Source organism: Python bivittatus, unplaced genomic scaffold (genome assembly GCF_059951505.1).
Source record: "Python bivittatus isolate LINGU-HERP-01145 unplaced genomic scaffold, Pbiv_v1 ctg000200_np1212, whole genome shotgun sequence".
In the NCBI taxonomy this organism is placed as follows: domain Eukaryota; kingdom Metazoa; phylum Chordata; class Lepidosauria; order Squamata; family Pythonidae; genus Python; species Python bivittatus.
In genome coordinates, this window is record NW_028277040.1 from 20,981,085 (window position 1) to 21,001,261 (window position 20,177).

General features: G+C 40.4%; 1 protein-coding gene across 1 annotated transcript in view; it reads left to right on the forward strand.

Moving 5' to 3' along the window:
- Nucleotides 1–11,589, forward strand: part of CHN1 (chimerin 1) — a 101,790-nt gene extending 90,201 nt beyond the window's left edge. Inside the window, exons 9-13 of the mRNA XM_007434232.4 lie at nucleotides 957–1,130; nucleotides 2,834–2,911; nucleotides 4,018–4,155; nucleotides 5,759–5,864; nucleotides 10,721–11,589. Coding sequence (XP_007434294.1) covers nucleotides 957–1,130; nucleotides 2,834–2,911; nucleotides 4,018–4,155; nucleotides 5,759–5,864; nucleotides 10,721–10,892 — 668 coding nt within the window. The 3' untranslated portion in view covers nucleotides 10,893–11,589. The remainder of the gene's footprint in view (nucleotides 1–956; nucleotides 1,131–2,833; nucleotides 2,912–4,017; nucleotides 4,156–5,758; nucleotides 5,865–10,720) is intronic.
- Nucleotides 11,590–20,177: the final 8,588 nt, after the last annotated feature.

The window sequence follows — 20,177 nt, forward strand, 5'->3', positions numbered from 1 at the left end:
AAAACCTTTTCCGTGGTGCTCTAGAAATGAACAGAGAAAGAGCAGCTCGTCTGAGACATTTTAGCTTAATGTATCTGAAAATCCATTTCACAATGTTTTCGAAGCTTTTTGCCAGCTAATAAAATTAAATATGGTCTAATCTCCTCTGCCTCGGTGATCTGAGAAAACTACAAAACATTTGGGTAACCTGAAAATGAGATAAAGAGGATTGCTGGGTTTAGAAGCTTTGAAGGAGACCAGCGATGAATTCAGATGATTAGTTTTAATAATAGTGCTTCTGCTTTGACTCACATGCACGCACACACATACAGGGAAAGGGACAAAGGTTGATGATAAAACATGCACTTTGCATAAAGAAAGGACGAGGTTCTGTCTGTGGAATCTCAAAGGGGTTCCGGTAGCAAGATTTGGAATGGACTCTCTTTTGGTGGGGCATTCCAGTATTAATACTGGATTACACCAACATAGGGTACCCTTGCAAAACACACTCGCTCGTGGCCTATGATAACTATAGCTAAGCTCTGTCTTGAGCTAGAGAAGATTCAGGCAACTTGCTGAGCATAGCTTCACGTGCCTTTTGAATGTGTCCACAGAATTTATGGTAGGTAGCTAGAAACGTAACCTATTTCTTCTGCTTCCAGGCTTTGAAGCTTCAGAGCTAAAAACATATTTTGCCGCTGGCAAAACCACCCAGCTCTACTGATGAATGACCTGGTTCCCGAATTTGGTGCATTAGTATTTAAGAAGTTGAACTGACAGGTGTCCCATAGCCTAGTTATCTGCAAAGACTAATATTGTGATTAAGTGATAATGAATTCTATGCTGATTTGCTTCACATCCTGCACAAATCCACACAACTATAGCAGTGTCTTTGGGAGTGTTGCATAGTTTACAGGTAAAATGTCATTGCACTAAATCTCATGATAACATTTCTTTTTGTCTGTTTCTTTCATCAGATTGTGGCTTAAATGTTCATAAACAGTGTTCCAAGATGGTCCCAAATGACTGCAAGCCGGACTTGAAGCATGTTAAAAAAGTGTACAGCTGTGATCTCACCACACTAGTAAAAGTACACTTAACAAAGAGGCCAATGGTTGTAGACATGTGCATTAGGGAAATTGAGTCGAGAGGTAAAGCATATTTAAAAGATTTGGTTATCTTACTAATCATCCCTTTAAATTGATCTCACTTGGCTTGGGGTTAGCTCTAACTAGTCTTACATAGGGTGTCCTACAATTATCAGTGGTCTTGGGGAGGGGGGAGTCTAATTTCCATTCATTGAGAAAATGGCATTATATAGCAAATCCCCATATTACTGTCTTTTAATTTTTCATAGTAATGAGATAGAAAAATATTGTTCCATTCGTCTCAGATGATATTTATGGTACTGAGAACTTAAACAAACATTCCTATTTTGAAATCATTTTTGTGAGAAATAGATATACTGTATTTCCTCCTCCAAGTCTTTCTTCTCTGTGCTTGTTTATTGCCCATGTAATTTTAAATATATGTAAATTAATGTCAGTATCCAATATGAGAGGGTTCTTTTCAGATTCTGTTACAGTTTGATGGCACCTTTCTCCACACACTTCTGTCATGCTCTGTAACATAATTCCTTCCATTCTTTTCAAAGCAGCTTCTACATCCTCTTTCCTTACATTTACTTTCCATTCATTCTATTTGGAAATCTATCTTCTAATACAGGACTCATACTTGCTCTTCCTGCAGTTGGCTTGCTTTTACTCTCATTCCTTTCACTTCTTTCCTTTTCTTCCGTGTCCCTTTTTCTCCCACTCCTGACACAGGAATGGTCTCTCCAGCATTCAGAACCTCTTACCACTCTTATATCCTTCACCAATTCTTTCACTTTTATCATAAATAATCAGATTAGTCATGCTTTTTGATTGATTCTTTTTCTCTGTGTACATATGAATTAGGCATAAACACTGCGTTCAAAACAGCGAGAGCTTTTTTCTAAGCGGATAGCTCACCAGTCAATATTCTCATTCATTTTGAGGTTTCCAAATGGCCCAGTCAGTTTTTCTATATTCTTTCATATCATTTCCACCCATCCATTTACATCAGTTAACAGAATTTTTTTCCCCTTGGATTACATTCAATCAGAACATTGCCCAGTTTTTCCCAAAATTCATCCCTGGTTCTTTCATTTTGCCTCAAGCATAATATGCAACTATCACCAGCCTGTCGATTCTTAATTTCATATATATCTTCAGAAACCTAATTGACATCAATTAATATTTTTGAAATATATTTTAGACGTTTTGTTCATAATTAAATCTACACCTTCACTTCTATGCATGTATTTATCAGCCCCACTTCATAAACAGAGACTGCCTTCATCACATCCCTTCCCTTTCTCTTAGTTTCAAAAACACTGTATATCAATTTTTGTTACTTTAATTTCATTTGTTAATTCATGTTTTTTAACATTCCCTATTTTATATTGCATTACAATGTTTTATATGTCATGAATGTCACCAGATGGGCCCGCACCCATCTTGGCTTTGATCAGTCAAGGTTTTCACATAATTTTTTGGGCTTATTATTTATTACATCTTATCTGTACTTTGCATAAAACTGTTTACCCTGAAAGGGAAAAGCATGATGAGTATGTATGTATGTATGTATGTATGTATGGCATCTTCCTTATTCCAGAAACATTATCATAAATATGTTTGCACAGAATAATTGAATGCTGATCATAAATTTATGATAAGAAAAGTGAGCTCTGGTTTATGTATTGCTAACAATAAAGTACATGTCTGTGAGAAAACAGCTATTGTTTAATCTAGTAATGCTTTTAATTTAAAAGGACTCAATTCTGAAGGACTCTACAGAGTATCAGGATTCAGTGACCTAATTGAAGATGTCAAAATGGCTTTTGATCGAGGTATGTTCTTTAGTCAGTGCTGACCATAATATTTACATCTATCTTATTGGCTAGGATCCAGTGAATGAATGTTGCACGCCTAGCAGGAAGTTGTATTTGCTTCTCCAACAGCAGTCCAGTGATGCCAAATATGAAGCATTTTTGAACCTGCATGAGCTTGGTATGCTGTGACATGATGTGCTGGATAGGTTAGATCAGTGGTCCAGGGAAGAAATAATAAAAAAAACAAACTAGATAATACTCAAACTATTGGGCATGCCTTAAGTATCTGCTTAGATCTCAGCCATTTCACAGCTTGTTGTCCAAAAAAGTTTGGAGGATTAGCTTTGATTTCTAAGAATGGCCTTAAAAATCTTTTAAAGTACACAATCTGTGCTTACTTAGTCATAGTCACCTGACTTACTGTCGCACTTGTTCTTATGAATAATACTAGCAGATGACTGTAATTAACTTTTTATCATCTGTGCTAATTTACTAATGAGGCTAAAGACTTAGTTAATATTAATTCGAAGAAGTTGAAGGTTTGCTTTGAATATGTTTTTGTGCAACCTTTCCTACTAATCTGACGTTCTCAGTATACATTGGACTACACTTCTTATTATCGCTAATGGTTGGAGATTATGGATGCTGTCATCTCTCATTCTGCCAATTCCATCATAGGCGTAACAAAACAAGAAGAAATCCATTGCTCCATGTATGACTTTCCGTGTCACTTCAGTCTCTTTATTGAAAAAATAATCCTGTATTTAAAAGGCACAACTCTGCCCAAATTCCATTGAAATCAGTTTCAGTTCTGTGAGTAATAGAAATTAAAGTGGCCATGTAGTCTGCTGCTGAATCACAGAGGACAACTAGTATGTACTACAGGCAGTTTTCTCTATGTTACTTTTTTTTTCTATGCAAAGAATTATACATACACCTTGAAAAGTCAATATGCCAGAACAGAGTCTTTATTTCAAAATATATTTTAACTTGTTTCTGCTTCTGTATTGTATGTACAACAATGTATGTATTGCGTCTTAAAAATCACTGCAAATTATAATTCCATTTGTTAATATTATGCTTATTTATGATTTGGGTTTTTCCCTCTCTTTATTTATGTACAGATGGGGAAAAAGCAGACATTTCCGTGAATATGTATGAAGATATCAATATTATCACTGGTGCACTTAAACTCTACTTCAGGGATTTGCCAATTCCATTAATCACATATGATGCCTACCCAAAATTCATAGAATCTGCAAGTAAGCTTTAAATTGTATCATTTCTCAAAATGGTGTTTCTTATTACCGTGAATTCTGTCTACATTTTTCATGTTACGTTTGTTTGAAACAAGTTTCTTCTTCAAAATAAGGTATATATTGCAGAGCCAGATTTTCTCCTCTTTATGGAGCTAGTCATATTCCATCTTTTGAAGAAATCGGCTTTTTTTTTTTAAGTAATAGGAGGAATATCCTGGTGTAGCAAGTCCATTACCAGTATACATAGTATTGGACAATTGATTATCAGTGATGCTGTGGCAGCCTTCTTGAAGGCGGTGTATTCGATTCATAGAGAAGAGCCCGTCCTCTTGTCACTGGTTCTTCAATGGATAGCTGTACACTTGCAGCTTCAGTATTTTTAATATCTCGACCAGCCGTTCACGTTTAGATAGCAACGGGATTAAACAAGGTTGCCCACATACTGTATGCCAGCTTATTCAGATAAATAATGCCTCTAAAATACCAGAAGGCTTTCAGATTGAGTGTTTTTCTAGCCATGCGCATGTAAGAGTCATTAATAGTTTGAAATGGAAGCCAAGCAAATACTTCTAAGAGACTTTCAAGTGCTCAAGAAAACCACTTTCTTTCGACTTTGACTATGAGGCTTTCCATGTAGTTATTAAGAGCAGTATTCATACATTCAGTGTTGACTGAAAATTTGCATACAGTTTTTTTATTCAGCCATTTTTAAGCTCAGAATTGTATTACAGAATTCAGAACAGTGTACAAATCAATGGATAACTGCTTCCTAATTCACATGCTAGTACTGGAATTGTGACTAACATTAGATTGCTTAGAAATTACCTACAAATTTAAAATAAACTTGTCCTCTATGAAGGATGCCATGTGGATCCGACGGTTACAGTATTAAAGTTGCATTTGTAACGGATAAATGCTGTGTTTACAGTTCCCTATGTAAACTGAGGACAATAACGCTTTTAGCTAAGAGAACATTGAGCAATTTTGAAATGATATGGACATTCTCACAAAATAGCTGCCTTGGCCCATCCCTTTGTCAGAAGCCAAGCTTGGAGACCGTGCTGCCCAGCATCCCTGCTAACCCCCCAGGCTGCTCCTTATCCCCTGAATGTAATCTCATCTTTTTTCAAGGTAGGTGAGTTTATTTCCAAACCACTGAGCTATTTTCTAAGAATTCCTGAGACTTATATGGAGCTCAGATGTATTCTTAGAAATAAAGATGATGCTGGAGACCAATGTTTGCATTTTTAAAAATTAATCTTTTTTAAAAGATCAAGGGGAAGAGAGCAAGGCTGGTACCAAGGGAAGCATTCACCAGCATATTGATGTCTGGGATCTAAGCATACCTAATATTAAACTCTGACTCAGTTGAACACACTTAGTCTCCCCCTGCTCTTTCTTTTCTGCCCAAGGACAGGCAGTTCTTTCCCCACCTGACACTTAAAGAAAAGATAGTCTATCTACTTTTCCTTTCTGTGTGCATAGTTCACTCAGACAATAGTGGAAACTTGTTACATCAGAAAACAAAGATCTGGGGAGAGGCTCCTTTAATTTTATTTTATGCATCTTTTGACTTAAAGTTGATGATCAGATTTTTTAATTTCAGAAACCACAGATCCTGATGAACAGCTGGAAATACTTCATGAAGCACTGAAGCTATTGCCACCTGCGCACTGTGAAACATTACGCTATCTCATGGCACATTTAAAGAGGTATTAAATGAAAGATCTTGTCCTCATCTCAAGACCATCAAGAATTTTTTTGTTCCAGGTTCTTGTGCTAACTGCTGCCATTTTTAAATCCTTTGGTCTCTACATATGTGGCCTCTCCCTGTTTGTCAGTCCCATGAGACTCCTTGGTTCTCCGAGGGGCTTTGGGAAAAGAAACAACAGAAGAGATGCCTAAAGCACTGTTGGAGAATGTCAAAGAGCGAATCTGACAGATCATGTGTAAGAGCCCATGTTAGGGATTACATTGCGGTGATAAGAGTGGCAAAACAATTATTTTTCCATTCATACTGTGTTCACAGGTAACCGCCTTGGCTATTCTAGACATCTATCCTATAAAGTTGCTCAGATCCATTCAAAATTAGACTCTGACTGGGAAGGTCCTGTTGAGCTGACCAAGGCATGGCCTTGTCTGGTTACCTGGGAAGTGTTTGACCCTAGACTCTGAGGAGGTTGAAAGGATCCTTGCAACTTTTAGTCTGGCTGCTTGTTTATTAGAACCATGTCCCTCCTAGTCGGTTAAGGCATCCTGGGAGGTGGCGTGTGGTTGGATCCCTGCAGTGGTGAATTCATTCTTGAGAGAAGGGGTGGTTCCACCTGTCTTGAAATATGTGGTGGTGTGTCCCTTCCTCAAGAAGCTATCATTGGATCTAACAGTTCTGGACAATGTTTTTGTCCAGTCTCCAATCTTCTCTTTTGGAATAAGGTTGTAGAGAATGTGGTTGGTTGACCTTCCAGAAATCTCTGGAAGAAATAGATTATCTAGACCCATTTAAGGCCAAGGCACTGTACAGCAGGAACACTGATTGCACTTGCTGATAACCTCTGGCTGAGCCACGGTGGGGTGATGCAACCATCCTAGTTCTTGATCTCTCAGCAGTTCTTGATATCATTACTCATAGTATCCTTCAAGACTGGCTACAGGGTTTGGAAGGGGGGTGGCTTGGTGTTGTGGTGGTTTTTCTCCTTTCTCCATGGCTGCTTCCAGTCAGGGTTGACAAATGGGGAGAGGTCTGGCTCAAACCCCTGGTTTTCAGAGTGCCTCAAATTTTGACGCTCTCACCTTTCTTGTTTACATGTACATTAAACCATTGGGCAAAGACATCCATTGACCATCAGTACACCCACGATACTCAGCTATATATTTTGACCCCTGGTTGACCAAGTGATGCTATTGAAGTCATATCCCAGTGCCTGGAGGCTCCTCAGGAATGGGTTTGATGGGGAGGAATAGGCTGAAACTCAACCCTGACAAGACCAAATGACTGTGTATATATAACTCTCTTGGTGCCAGTGATTTTCCATCATTGTTTCTTAATGGGCTTGCATTCCCCCATTTGCAATTTGGGGGTCCTCCTGGAGCATTGTTTGTGCTTGATGAGCAGGTGGAAGCTTGACCAGGGTCTTCACACAAATTCACCTGGTGTGCCAATTATTGCCCTTCTGGGCCCAGGGTCCCTTCCTATAGTCACTCATGCTTTAGTCACTTAGTGTGGTCTACATGAAACTGCACTAGGAGACCAAAATTCACCTCACTCATGTTAACACATTCTGATGGTTCACACAACATCCTGGCCCATTGCCCAAGAGAAGAGCCAAATCTTCAGAGCCTTTCTGAAGGCCAGCTGGGTTGGAGCCATCCAGGTTTGGGGGAGAGGTGGGGTATACTGTTTCACAGGGCAGGTGCAGCAACAAATAAGGCACGCATCTTTTGATTGGGGGGGGGCAGGTAGAGCCAGTCAGAGGTAGACAGTTAAGTGTTTCCCTAGTACCCAAGATTGCTAAGGAATTCAGAGTAACTAGTCTGAGGTGTTCAATCATTTTTTTGTCCTTTGTGAAGTCAGATCTTCTTGCCATTTATTTCTACTCAAAGGCCAGAAATGCCTCTCTTTTTACAGGCAGATAAGTGAGATTTACCCATTTCTTGTGTAGAAATCAGAACCAGTCTCCCTACATTAATTTTCCTGTAACTAAGAACTGGTACCCAATCTTCAAAGTAATCTATCTGAATCCACCTAGCTTGTTTCTTAGAATAATCAGTCTTTGTACTTGAAGTTTTTCTGACCAGCTTGTCTTCTTGCCAGTGTGTTTCCGGGTGCAATTCAAGGTGCTGGTTGTCGCCTTTAAACCCCTTCATGGCTTGGGACCAGGTTACCTGAGAGACCAACTTCTCCCAGTTGTTTCTACCCATCCAATCTGGTCTGGCAGGATGGGCGTGCTCCAGGTCCTGTCAGCCAAGAAATGTTGGCTTTTCTGCCTTTTCTGGCATAGCGCCTGCTCTCTGGAACATCCTCCCTCCTGAGATTAGGATGGCCCTGACCCTATGTGCCCAGGCCTGGGGTCCTGAGTGTGTGAAGGGCCCTGTTTCCTGGTTATGTTGACACCAACAGATTATAATATCTCTTGGCTGCTATTTGTATTTAATTTCTTTTGTTTTTATCATTGTTCACCACCCAGAGCCACTGGTTTGAGATGGGCAGCTATACAGACTGAATAAATAAATAAATCACTATCTGCTATAATTTTGAGGTGCATTTAAGCTGGTGTGTTGGCCTAGCTCTCTAAACAAGTCTGTGGAGGCACTGCTTCATTGCTGGAAATAATCGACTTGGGTTTTCCTCACTGTAGTTATCTAGTTAGAGTTAATCCAGTTCTGCAATTGGAAGGACAGAATACCGCTCAGTTCTGACTCCAGTCCTTTAAAATACCAGCTTGAAAAGTCAATTCAGGGCAAAGGTTGGCCAACAGAACCATTTGTTCCCAAACTTACTACTCCTGTTTATCGTTATAGGTGTCTGGAATAATTTAATTCCACATTAAACACAGCCTCTGGGATGGTTTTTAAATATTTTCTTTATAATTCATGAACTTTCCAATAATGGAAATTTAGTTATTTAACGACTAAATCCTTAATGGCATTTATCTTGAGTTGTAAATCAGTAATATCCGTTAGAGCTTTTGTTTAGTCTGTTCAAAAACTAATTTACAAATGTGAGGGGTTTTTTTCTGAAATAGGCAATTAACCACCATAAAGCAAATCATAGCCTCTCAAGACAGCAGTTTGTATGTATGTTATGCCATTAAAGCAGAAACAGGGAGGGGGAAGTCTTTCCTACTGTACTCATTAACTAGATGCAGAAGGTACACGATCTATGGAGGTCTGTCTTTCTGTAGCAGCTTTGGAAGCGGTTGAATTACATTTTACTGCTTTATGTCATGAGTATAGAAGAGGCAAGTGTAACCTTTTATAAAGGCACATGGTCTTACTCACTTTTAGACTTTTATCCTTCCTCTGTGGAATTCATAATGGCATGTTAGTCTCAAAATAGCTTTTACTTATTTATATGTTGACTTTCAGAACATAAATCTTTCCACACTTGTTTACAAGTAACATCCAAATCCATGTTTTAAAACACAATAAGCTAAATGATATCATCCCATAAAGAATCATCAAGATCCTTCCCAAAGTGCAGTAGGAATAGATGGCTCTGTGGAGGGAGGAATTGTCCAACTGGAACAAGAGCAAGAGCTGGAGATCTTCTTTCCTTGGCCCTCTCCCTCTTCTCTCTCCTTTGCTTATAGCTTGGAAGCATCTAGTTGATCATATAGCATCATATAGGTGTCAGTATAGGTCATGAGTCCCCGGTGTGGTATCAGGGTGCAATGGACTTACCATTACCTTCCTTGATGATTGTCAAGCTCCTTGCCCTAATTTTATTTTGTACGATTCTTTTAATTTTAATGAATGGGATGCTATCATGCTGCACAGCAAAGCACCAGCCATAAGAATAACCTATTTCTCCTATTACCTTGGATATTAGACCCCAAAACATAGTTAGGAAATAAAACAGTGAGTGCTGAAGGCCAGTAGTTGGTTGGCTTGCTGGTATATGGGTGGTTTTTGACTTGCAATTGCAGTACATCTACCACTTTGTGAGAATGCCCGTAACATGGTGTCTTTGGCCCTAAAAGTTAAAGAACCTTGCACTAGATGGATGGATTTGATAAATAAAGGGAAAGTCGTGCTGGATAAAAGGACACTTAGCTCAGCCTCCTCTTTCTGACAGTGGCAGCCAGAGAGCGATAGCAATTTTCTGCTATTTTGATCAACATCTGATCTTCAGAGATACGTTGCTTCCAATCAGAGATAATGTTATCTTTGCAACTACATTAAAAGTCTTATCTGGCACAAATTTGCCCGATCCATAATATAAGCAGATACTGAATGAAATCTTTCCTTGTATCATGAAATGTCTCATCATTCACCTTTCTTCAATGATCCTGCATTCTAGTATTATTAAATGAGAAAAGGAGGAAAGGTCTCCTCTACTAAGACATATGGTTTGATCTGAGAGAAGCTGATTAATGCAAGAAGGACTTGTCCAAAGCATACTAGTTCTTATTAACTACAAGAAACAGGCAGCTAAAGAAATGCCCTGCTATGCTGGCAGTTGTCTATGATGTGCAAGGATTCAAACATTCCCAAGATCAATATATATATATTGATCTTGCGAATGTATATATAATCGCCCTTTGTTAACTCCAGTACCTTATTTGCAAAAGATACAATATTTTATTTTGTTCTTCCTCCCCTCAATCTGCCTTATGGCTACCGCCTTACCCATCACTCTTTTTAAGCCTTATTGGAGCATTTCCATAACTGTTAACTAGGGAACCCTGAGAATTTTAGTTTTGCGCAGGGGCTGTGGTTATGACCATTAAAGCTGTCTTTAATTTGTACTTCACGTGACACTTTTCATTTCTGGGTCAATGAGATCACGATTACGGCTCATTAAATCTTCTGATAGCTCACATATTAATCACATTCTATCTTGTTCCAGGGTAACTCTCCATGAAAAAAAGAATCTCATGAATGCAGAAAATCTTGGCATTGTTTTCGGACCAACACTTATGCGAGCGCCCGGGCTAGATGCAATGGCTGCCCTGAATGACATTCGTTATCAGAGACTTGTGGTGGAGATGCTTATAAAAAACGAAGATATTTTATTTTGAACTTGGAGCGTGTGTGCAAATGTTTGTAGTGGATGGCAAGAAAAATCTGAGGACTATGAATCATTGAGCCAGCTCCTGCAGCTGAATTCTTATTGTGAGGTTGTGCTGTATGAAAGGTGCTTATTATGTTGTTTTTGTGACCCCCTACAGAAAATATTGGGGAGAGATGATCGTACGCTCTGCTTCCCAGGACCTGTAGCTGTGGGCTGTTTCATCCTAGTCAGAGATGACCTGCTTCCTGCTTGCCCTCTCTTGTGAGGCTTCTCCTACAAAGGACACAGGAGGAGGAGTCAGCATCTGCATTCTGAAATAGTCTGTGATTTAGCATGTTCCTCAGTGTAAATCTGTGGTGGATTTCTGTTCTGTTCTGTAATTGGTTTCTGATATTTCGGAGGGGGGGGGGAACAAACTACAGAGAGCCAGAACCTCTAAATGTTTATTGACATTGCCTATCATTCTTTTCCTACTTGAAGGATAATTTTTGTTGGGTTTCATAACATTTATTTAAATGCTGGCATTCATTTTCATGTACCAGAAGCATATTCTGACTGCCACTTTAAGTAAAGCCTTTTAGTGTATTTCCAGTTAAAGATGGCAACACTGAATGAATGAAAATGGCTTTGTTGTTTTCAGTTGTCTTTTTGTACTTCTACTGGGCATGCATATTAATTTATTAAAGTTTTGCTTTAGAACCTTACCAAGATTGGCTGTAATTTGTTATCAATGAATAACTGAAGCACTGAAGATGTTGCCTAGCCAGGTAATGAAACGTTTGCAAGAAAAGAACCAAGCTCAGGGAACCCCAAGGGCTCCAAAGAGAACCCAATTAAACAAATGAGTCAAAAACATTATACTTGTGCATTTAATTATTGAGGAAAATGATCCAAAGCTACATATTGGTGTGTGGCAAAAGGGGTTTATGCAGAAATACTAAAAATCAAAAGGGTTCATGAACTTTTAAGTACCACGGTAGGTGGGCTTAAAGAGGCAGGACTTCATGACTTTACTCCATTTTATTTATGGTTTATCCTGCCTTTATTTTTTGTCAGTTCAAGGCAGCGTACATACCTAATGCTCTCACCATTTACTTTTCCCCACAACAACAACCCTGTGAGGTGGGTTGGGCTGAGAGAGGGTGACTGGTCCAAAGTCATCCAGCTGGCTTTCATGTCTAAGAGAGGACTGGAACTCACCATCTCCTGCTTTTTAGCCCAGCACCTTCACCACCTCACAAAACTGGCTCTTGAACTGAGTAACACTTGAGTCATGTTCAGCTACTCAGCCCAAAGAGTATATTTACTTAATGTGTTTAAAAGATAGGTCCCAAATACTGGCCTTGAGCTTTAGTCCTCCACCTTGCCATGTTGAATGCTGAAGTCTGAAGTGATATCAACCTGCGTTCATTGGATTCTCATAGCAAGGAGACTTCAAATCCCCATTTTATATCTTGGTGCTCAGTATGACAAGATCATGGACTGACAGGGCACGGATGCACAACCTGCATGAGGAGACAAGATTCTCAGCTCCATCCTTCTCATATCTCAGGGAATTCCTTGTTCGTACTTAAAAGCCTTCTTATATTAGAGTGGTACGGTTCTCTGCAGTCCTGCTATAACTAAAGCAGTAATGTAGGATGAAGTAGATAGAGTTGCTATTTTAGCTTTGAAGGTATCTTCCTAATAGGAGATTTTCTTGCAAGGCAAGTTGGCCTTTCCTAGCTCAGAATATTCTTCTGCCAATGCAAAAAGCACAATATAATTTTAATTAATTGCCCAAGCATTTTTATCAAGAACATTTTTCAGGTAAACAAATTAATAATAATTTAAAAACAAATTTTCAGTGCATTGTTCCATCTAAATTAAGATCTGTTTCCCTATTTAAGTTTAGATCAGGAAATGGTGGGAACTGATTTATTCATTTGGTTATATAGGATTTAGTAAGTTACGTTAATTATTTGCTATCAATATTCTCCGATTCACTTGATAAAGCTGTCATATACTATCCTGTGTTTTTATGTGTGTATGTGTACATGTCCGTGTGTATCAATAGTAGCACAAGGCTGATCTTGAAAAGCTAAGCAGAGACTGGGAAATCCACAGAGCATCACTGAAGGTAGCAATGGAAAACCACTTCTGTATTGTTGCCAAGAAAACATACGGATGCGTCTCTGTAGCCACTAGGAGTCTGTACCATACACACCCAAAACTTGATTTTGAAAATCTCCCTAGCACACAGTTGGGTGAATACAGCAACCAAATACATTGTTGTGGGTGCTACAGAGCTGTGGGCATTTGATACAATGCCTCACCAAAGTGCTTTGTCCACTGCTGTGATTTTGGCTTGATTCAAGACCAGTCTGTGCTGGGCTAAATCAATTTCAATTCTTCTTATTCAGGTCATCCTTAGTGCTTTGTTCTGAACTTTCCATCCACAGGATTTTGTTCTTCAGTCGCTTGTATGGGTAGCGAACTGGATCCATTCTGCAAATATAACCAACCATCTCAGCTGCTGGTTCTGGATTTCTTTGGCTATTGTTGGCTGGCTACGCCATTGCCAATGGAAGGTTTCATTTCTTATGTGATCAGTTGACTTTGGCCATGGACAGTTCACCAATAACCTCATGTATGCAGATGACAATACAATTGTTGTCAAAGACAAAGTGGCAGCCACTGATATCCTCTGTAACATCAGGTTTGCAGCACAGCCATTCGGCCTGTTCATTGGTGTGGTGAAAAAGAAGGTACTCCGCACACTCACCAGTAGTGTAAACCTTAATGGAGTACAATTAGAACAAGTACAAAATTCAAACATCTCAGCTCCATAGTACAAGAAGGTTGCCTCAACAGCTGGGGAAATGCTGAATTGGTGCTGCCACCGCAGCTTTGGGTTCATCTGGTGCTTATGGTGGAAGCTTCATATTACCATATACACCAAAATGGGAATGTTTCAGTTACTGATACTACCAGTGTATTATATGGTGCCGAATCATGGACGCTTCTACTGCCAAAGATCACAAAACCAGAAACCTTTGAAATGCATTGTCTCTGTAGGCTCTTTGGCATCACACACCCTCAAACATATGTGCTACATATTTAATGCTAGAAGCTTTGACAAAATATGCAGTCAAATGTGTAGGATATGCTTCTATAATTCAAAGATATCACAGTGGAAGCACAATTGTTCCTCTTTCCCATGACATCATAATGAGCTCTGTCCATCAAAGCTGATAAACATCAAGAAGCTACATTCTAATTTCTAGCTCTTCACATGCAGAGTGCTCCCCATGAATGAAAAATGGTCTGCAATCTCCAGAACTCCCAGATGGCAAACGTATTATGTTAACTAATCAAGTAAAGTAGCCCAGGTCCCCATAGAAAGTCAATTCCTTATCAAGGGTGCTCGTTCTGAATTGGGAGCTTCCCAGTTCACACAGCATTTTTTCACAATTAATCAGACACAAAATTGGCAATTCTAAAATTACAGTAAGAAAGTAAATGTTCTGAAGCACTCTGGGGGCAGAAGCCACTTGTTATGGGTCCTACACAACCCCTACCCTACCCCTTCCTTTGGCCACCATCTCTGTGAATATCAGCTCTATGAGGCAGACCAGAACAAAAAATAGACTCCATGGAAGACAAACTGTTTTGATTTAGATTGACAATAGTAACATAATCTGTCGAGTCTGACTGTACTTCCCCTCCTCCCTCTTTTATATTCATGTGAATTGGGGGGGTGTCTATCTAAGACATTTTTGTAATCGTCCCCTATTGTTTGGACTTCAGCCATGTTTCTCTTTTTGATGCTTTGCTAACAGATTCTCCCTCTCTCCATCAAGCTCACCCCCTTTACTCTTTCTAGTAGAGGAGCTTTGTGAGTGGGCTGCCCCTTGGGGAAAATATATCTAGGAGAAAACTGGTAGGGGGATGTGTAAGGGTGGATTTGGGGTTGGTTTGGTTTTTGTTCACTTGCTCCTTAATTTCTTTTAAAGTGCACGTGAATGGGAATTAAAAACATAACTCTTAAATACTAGAGCTGTGCAGAGCTTCAGATTTAAATGGAAAAGGCTGCTTTGAAGGGTGTGTGATTTCAGAGGATTGCCCAGCTGTCATCTGCAGCTGCAGTGTATTCCCAAGAAAAGATGCTCTTGCTATAAGGAGTAGCTGACGGGTGTTCCTGGTGCACCAACGCGATCTCTGTAGCACCATCCCCCTTCAAATCCAAAGCACTGCATAGTTCTATGAAATAATTAACTAATTATAAAATAATAACAGCACTACTTAATTAATGTTTGTCCTTCACCCACATTTTAAATCATTTTGTGTGGCTCTGCTCCCTTTTGTGGCTCAGCTGTTCAAAGACTGGAGCAACTCACTGAAAGTTGTGTGCCTAGAGGAACACTTAACCCTGGTCAAAATCCCAGAGGGCAGAAGTTGCATTATGTTAGCTAATCAAGTAGCCCAGGTCCCACCAGAATGTCAATTCCTTAGCAAGGACTCTCGTTTTGTCCCCTGCTAAGATATTCTCCATTACCTCCACTTCTCTGTCCCGATTGCTTGAGCTGAGTTCAGTCCACCAGAAGCAAAAAAAGATTCAATAAAAATCATCTTTACCACGCACTTAAGGTACTAATTTCTTCTCTTGATATATGGATAAAGAAAAGAAGTTTACTCTTCTGATAGGGCCTGCACTAAGGGGAATGTGAACCAAGACAACTGTATTCACGTGGTCTCCATTTTTCTTCTTCATTTTGTGTTAAGAGTTTGTTGGCCTCAAGGTACTTCAGATTGTATGAAGTTTGGAAATAGCACCTTCTACTTGAGTGCAGTCATATTCCCAGAACTGAAGATTCTCTCACATTAAAAGTCATGGAAAGTGACTATCCCAGAAACTCATGTGAGCACCTATAAGGAAGATGCGAAGGTGTGCTACAGTGATACATCCTATGCATGCAAATTCTAACGGTATATCATTAAATTCGCTTTTAAGCGGTTCTGCTGCAAAGAGGCAGATTTTATGAAAGAGCTGGATCAGACTATTTGAGAGACATTATTTTGTCCACAGGCCTTGGCACAAAGGAAGGACCATGTAAAATGTAATCAGGTGGCCGCTTGCAGTGGGGCATGTGATAAACTGAAGGAAAATTAAACTTTCATCCAGGCTTGCCATCAGTTCTCTCTGTGCATGGAAAGGAAATTCTTCATCTGAGTATCTGAAAGGACAGCTTGGCATGTTCACGAGGGGAATCTTCTGCACAGAAAATTCCTCTGGATTAATATAGATTTTTTTGAGCTCAATATATTTCTGGTATTATTGAATACATATTAACACTGGGCCTTGGGTACATCATGGGCATACAGTGTCATATGGCCATAGACTTCCACAATAGACTTATTTCTCTTAAATCCGCTAGGCTATGAGTATGTTCCTGAAAGGAAGCAGAAGGTAGGCGTGCAATCGCAAGACCTTTATTAAAGCCCATGTTTTGCCTTGTTTTGTGTGTGGGCATGTCTGAGTCCTTGAATGACAAATGCATTCTGACTTGCTCAAAGGAGGCAGTTTTAAAATATTTAGTGAAAAAGAGTTCACTAAACATCACTTTCACCTGAACTTGACAATTTCTCAAACTCGGCCTCAGATTTTCCATTCTTGGGCAAGGCGATTGAGAAAGTGGCAGCCTCGCAGTTCTAGATGCACCTGGATGAAATGGCTTTTCTGGATTCACTGCCTTCGGGGTTTTGTTCAGGGTACGTGAGTGGGACTGCTTTGGTTGCCTTGGGGGGTGACTTACCCCTGGAAAGTAGATGCCAGGAGTACAACCCAGCTAGTTTTCCCGGACCTTTGATAGCATGACCACAGTAGCCGACTGGACAGCCCAATGGGACTGAGGCTTGGGGACCCTCTTTTGGCAGTTCTTGTCCTTCGTCAGGTGGGCCCAGAAAGGTAATTCTGTGGTGTCCCACAAGATTCTTTCTTGCCCCCTCTGCTGTTTAACATCTTTAGGAAATCACTAGGGAGATAATTCAAAGCTTTGGAGTGGGATCCGATCATATGCTGATGAACCCCCAATATTATTGCTCTCTTTCTAATTCCAAGGAAGCCATCAACAACCCGAAATGTTGCCTACGCTTGATAAATAGGCTGGATGAGGGAGAACAAGCTGAAATTAAAGTCAGATAAGATGGAGGTACTGTTGACAAGGACAATGCTGGACTCAGAGACTGAGGTGGAAACTCTGGGGCTATCCTACCCCAGAAAGAGCAGATCTGCAGTGATCTAGTGAAAGCTGTGGTGAGGGGTGCATTGCCACAATGCACCAACTGCAACTCTTCCTGAGCCAGCCAGACCCAGCAACAGTTAGCCACACTTTGCTTCCATCCCATCTTGAGTACTGTAATATGCTTTCCATTGGACTATTCTTGAGAACTGCTTGGAAATTGCAGTTGGTACAGCAAGGCTGCAGATCAGTGCAATATTCAGGGATCATACCCAATTATTTATGGGGCACAATTTAAGGTGCTGGAGTTGACCAAACTGTTTGAGGGGCTACCTCTCCTACTATGAACTTGTCCAGTTATTTAGATCAGCAGGAAAGGCCCTTTAGAAGTCCTTCCCACTGCCAGAAATGTATCTACCTGGCACACGGGAGGGGGCCTTCGGCTGTTTGGCCCTAGGCTATTGTAGGTGCTCCCCAAGGAGGTGTGCTTGGCCCCCATCTCCCTATATTCAGGAAAATGACAAAAAACTCTCACTACTGCCAATCTAGTAATTGTTAACTGAACTGATTTTAATTTCACCTCTGATTAGTAGTATTGCTCTTATTTTTATAGTTTATAATTTATCATTCTTTATAGTTGTAGGCTGCCTTGAGCGTCACACAGTCTGAAAGGGGGGAGTCTGATTTTAATTAACAACAATGTATCTCCTCAGATTCTACCTTGATTGTTTTTAAAAAGAGTTACCTATATCTCCCCTAGAGCAAAAGACACCCAGCTCCACAAGTCCAAGTGTCAGGTGCAAAAGTGTTTACAGCAATATTGCAGTACCTCCAACCCTGTATATAGACCATATGGGAAGTTTTGGAGAAAACTGACTTTTTCCCCACGTGCGTCTCACCATTTCCTTCTAGTACTACTTCATCCATCAACAGGTGACCATTCTGGAGGCATCAAGGAAAATGTCTGATGCACACTCGTTATGACCAATAACAAAATATCGGGCCATAGGAAGTATGCTTTTAATTATTTGAAGTTTTACATGTCATGTTTTCCTTTACTTTTTCCTTTACATTTCATTATGTTGCACTGTACATTAAGTTACTTTACTGTTGTGTACGAATGTAAGTTCCCTTCAGCACCAACTCAAGAAAGTCCGTTTTCAAAGTCCACACACTGAGAAAAGTTTTACGCTGAATCTAAGATTGGAGATCCCCCCGTAGCGCACAACTAAATGTAAATATGCACGTTTGTTTTGTCTCTGTCTCTCTCTGTATATAACAGCTTTACATCTACGTATAGTACACAGCAGATCAGCCGAACACAGATCCCTAATCCCTCGCTCCTAAACTGTTTTTGTTGGGAGTTACAGAAGGCAAATGGTGCAGCCTAAATTAGAACCTCTTGGATTACTCTTTAAGTCCAGCAAGATTCCTCCAGCTGGAACACAGAGTGGTGCTCTCAACTGGAGTCACTTGGGGCTCACTTTTAAGTGCAGCTGTTGAATTAACGATACTTTCCCAACAGCCCTGGCAGCTGCTTAGAGCTCCTTGCCCAAATACCAAGGGGGCAGCATCTCTTGTTATCCACAACTTCCGCTAGCGATCCAACAAAGGTGCTGTGGGTTTTATTTCGCACTCCGGTCTCTGAATTACTCTCTCTTCCTCCCCCTCCCCAAGGTGATTGTAGGGGGAGCTGCCTCGTAAATGAATGGAACGACTGTCTAGAGCTCTTCTCCTCTTGCAGTGAGAACCATCTACCTGAAGCCCCAGCCACAGGGTGGGGGTGGGAGAGGGGGTGTCACCTGGTGACATGAACAGGGGACAAGCCACCCAACTCAAGCCTCTCAGCACCGAAACTGAGTGAGCTGCCAAAAAGTAGCCCAGAAAAAGGATATTAGAGGAAACTGATTGCATTATTCCCTGGAAAGTTTATCTCTCCTGCCTGCTGCCCATTTGCACCCTTTCTTACAATTAACTAATTAGTAGGGGAGAGTTTGCTTTGCTGTACGTTCCTGCTGTTCCCTTCCCCTAGCCTTGCCCAGTAGCAAATCACAATTACCAACAGAACATGTCAAGCATGATAAAATCCCCAATTTATGTTTAGCACGGGGTAATTGAAGATTAATATTCTACAAACTTCTTATAATAAAAACTCTCCAGCATTTTGTTTTCATGTGATGCAGTCAACCATCTATTGCAGTTCTCTGCACTGTGGTAAAATGAATATGTATTTAATTTATACAGGCCAGGCCAGGCCAGCACTTTCATGTTGGATTAAATCCTGGATAAATGTTTTTCCTACACCAAATAGCATTGAAAAGCAAGGCCTTTGTGTTGGAAGGCCCACCATTACTCTAACCCTGTGTTTCTCAGTCTCAGCGATGTAGACGTATGGATTACAACTCCCAGAATCCTCCAGCCAGCAAGCTTCTGGCAGTGGAAGTGCACACATCTTAAAATTGCTGGGGCTGAGAAACACTCCCCTAACCTAAACTTGGTTAGACCGCACCTTCAAAGAAAGAGAGGCCAGCCATCAACTTAATCTCCTTTCTCTGCAAAGATCAGCTCTCAAGTTCCCACTATACCTCCTCCAACCAGTTATTACTTTAATATTTGTTCCCTGGCCAAACTCCACTCCTCCCTTTCTCACCATCTCCCTGACATCTCATAAGGCCTAGCAACAATTAATAAGAACCAGCAAAAAGAAACAGTTCTTCCTCTGTTTGGGTCCAAGCTCTCTCCCAATGTCCGTTCTTGAGCCTAAGGGGCTACCCAAAATTAGAATGATGAAATCCCAGCGCAGAGATGTTCCACCTAGTAAGTTCTTCAGTGACCTTCTCTTGCAAAGAGAGATGGAAGCTAATGTTATCTTCAACAACTTCTTCTTGATGGGTGCTGGGTTTATAATTAGTCATTCTTAGGACCAGAAGGGCTAGAACCAGAAACATTCCTCGTAATCCCTAAAGAGGGAAGCAAACCAGCTTTGCAAAGGAATTGCTTTGGGGCTGAGTCATCCAATATTCCCAAATGCAAAGTCTAACTTGGAAACTGCATGAGAGCAAATGATTGAT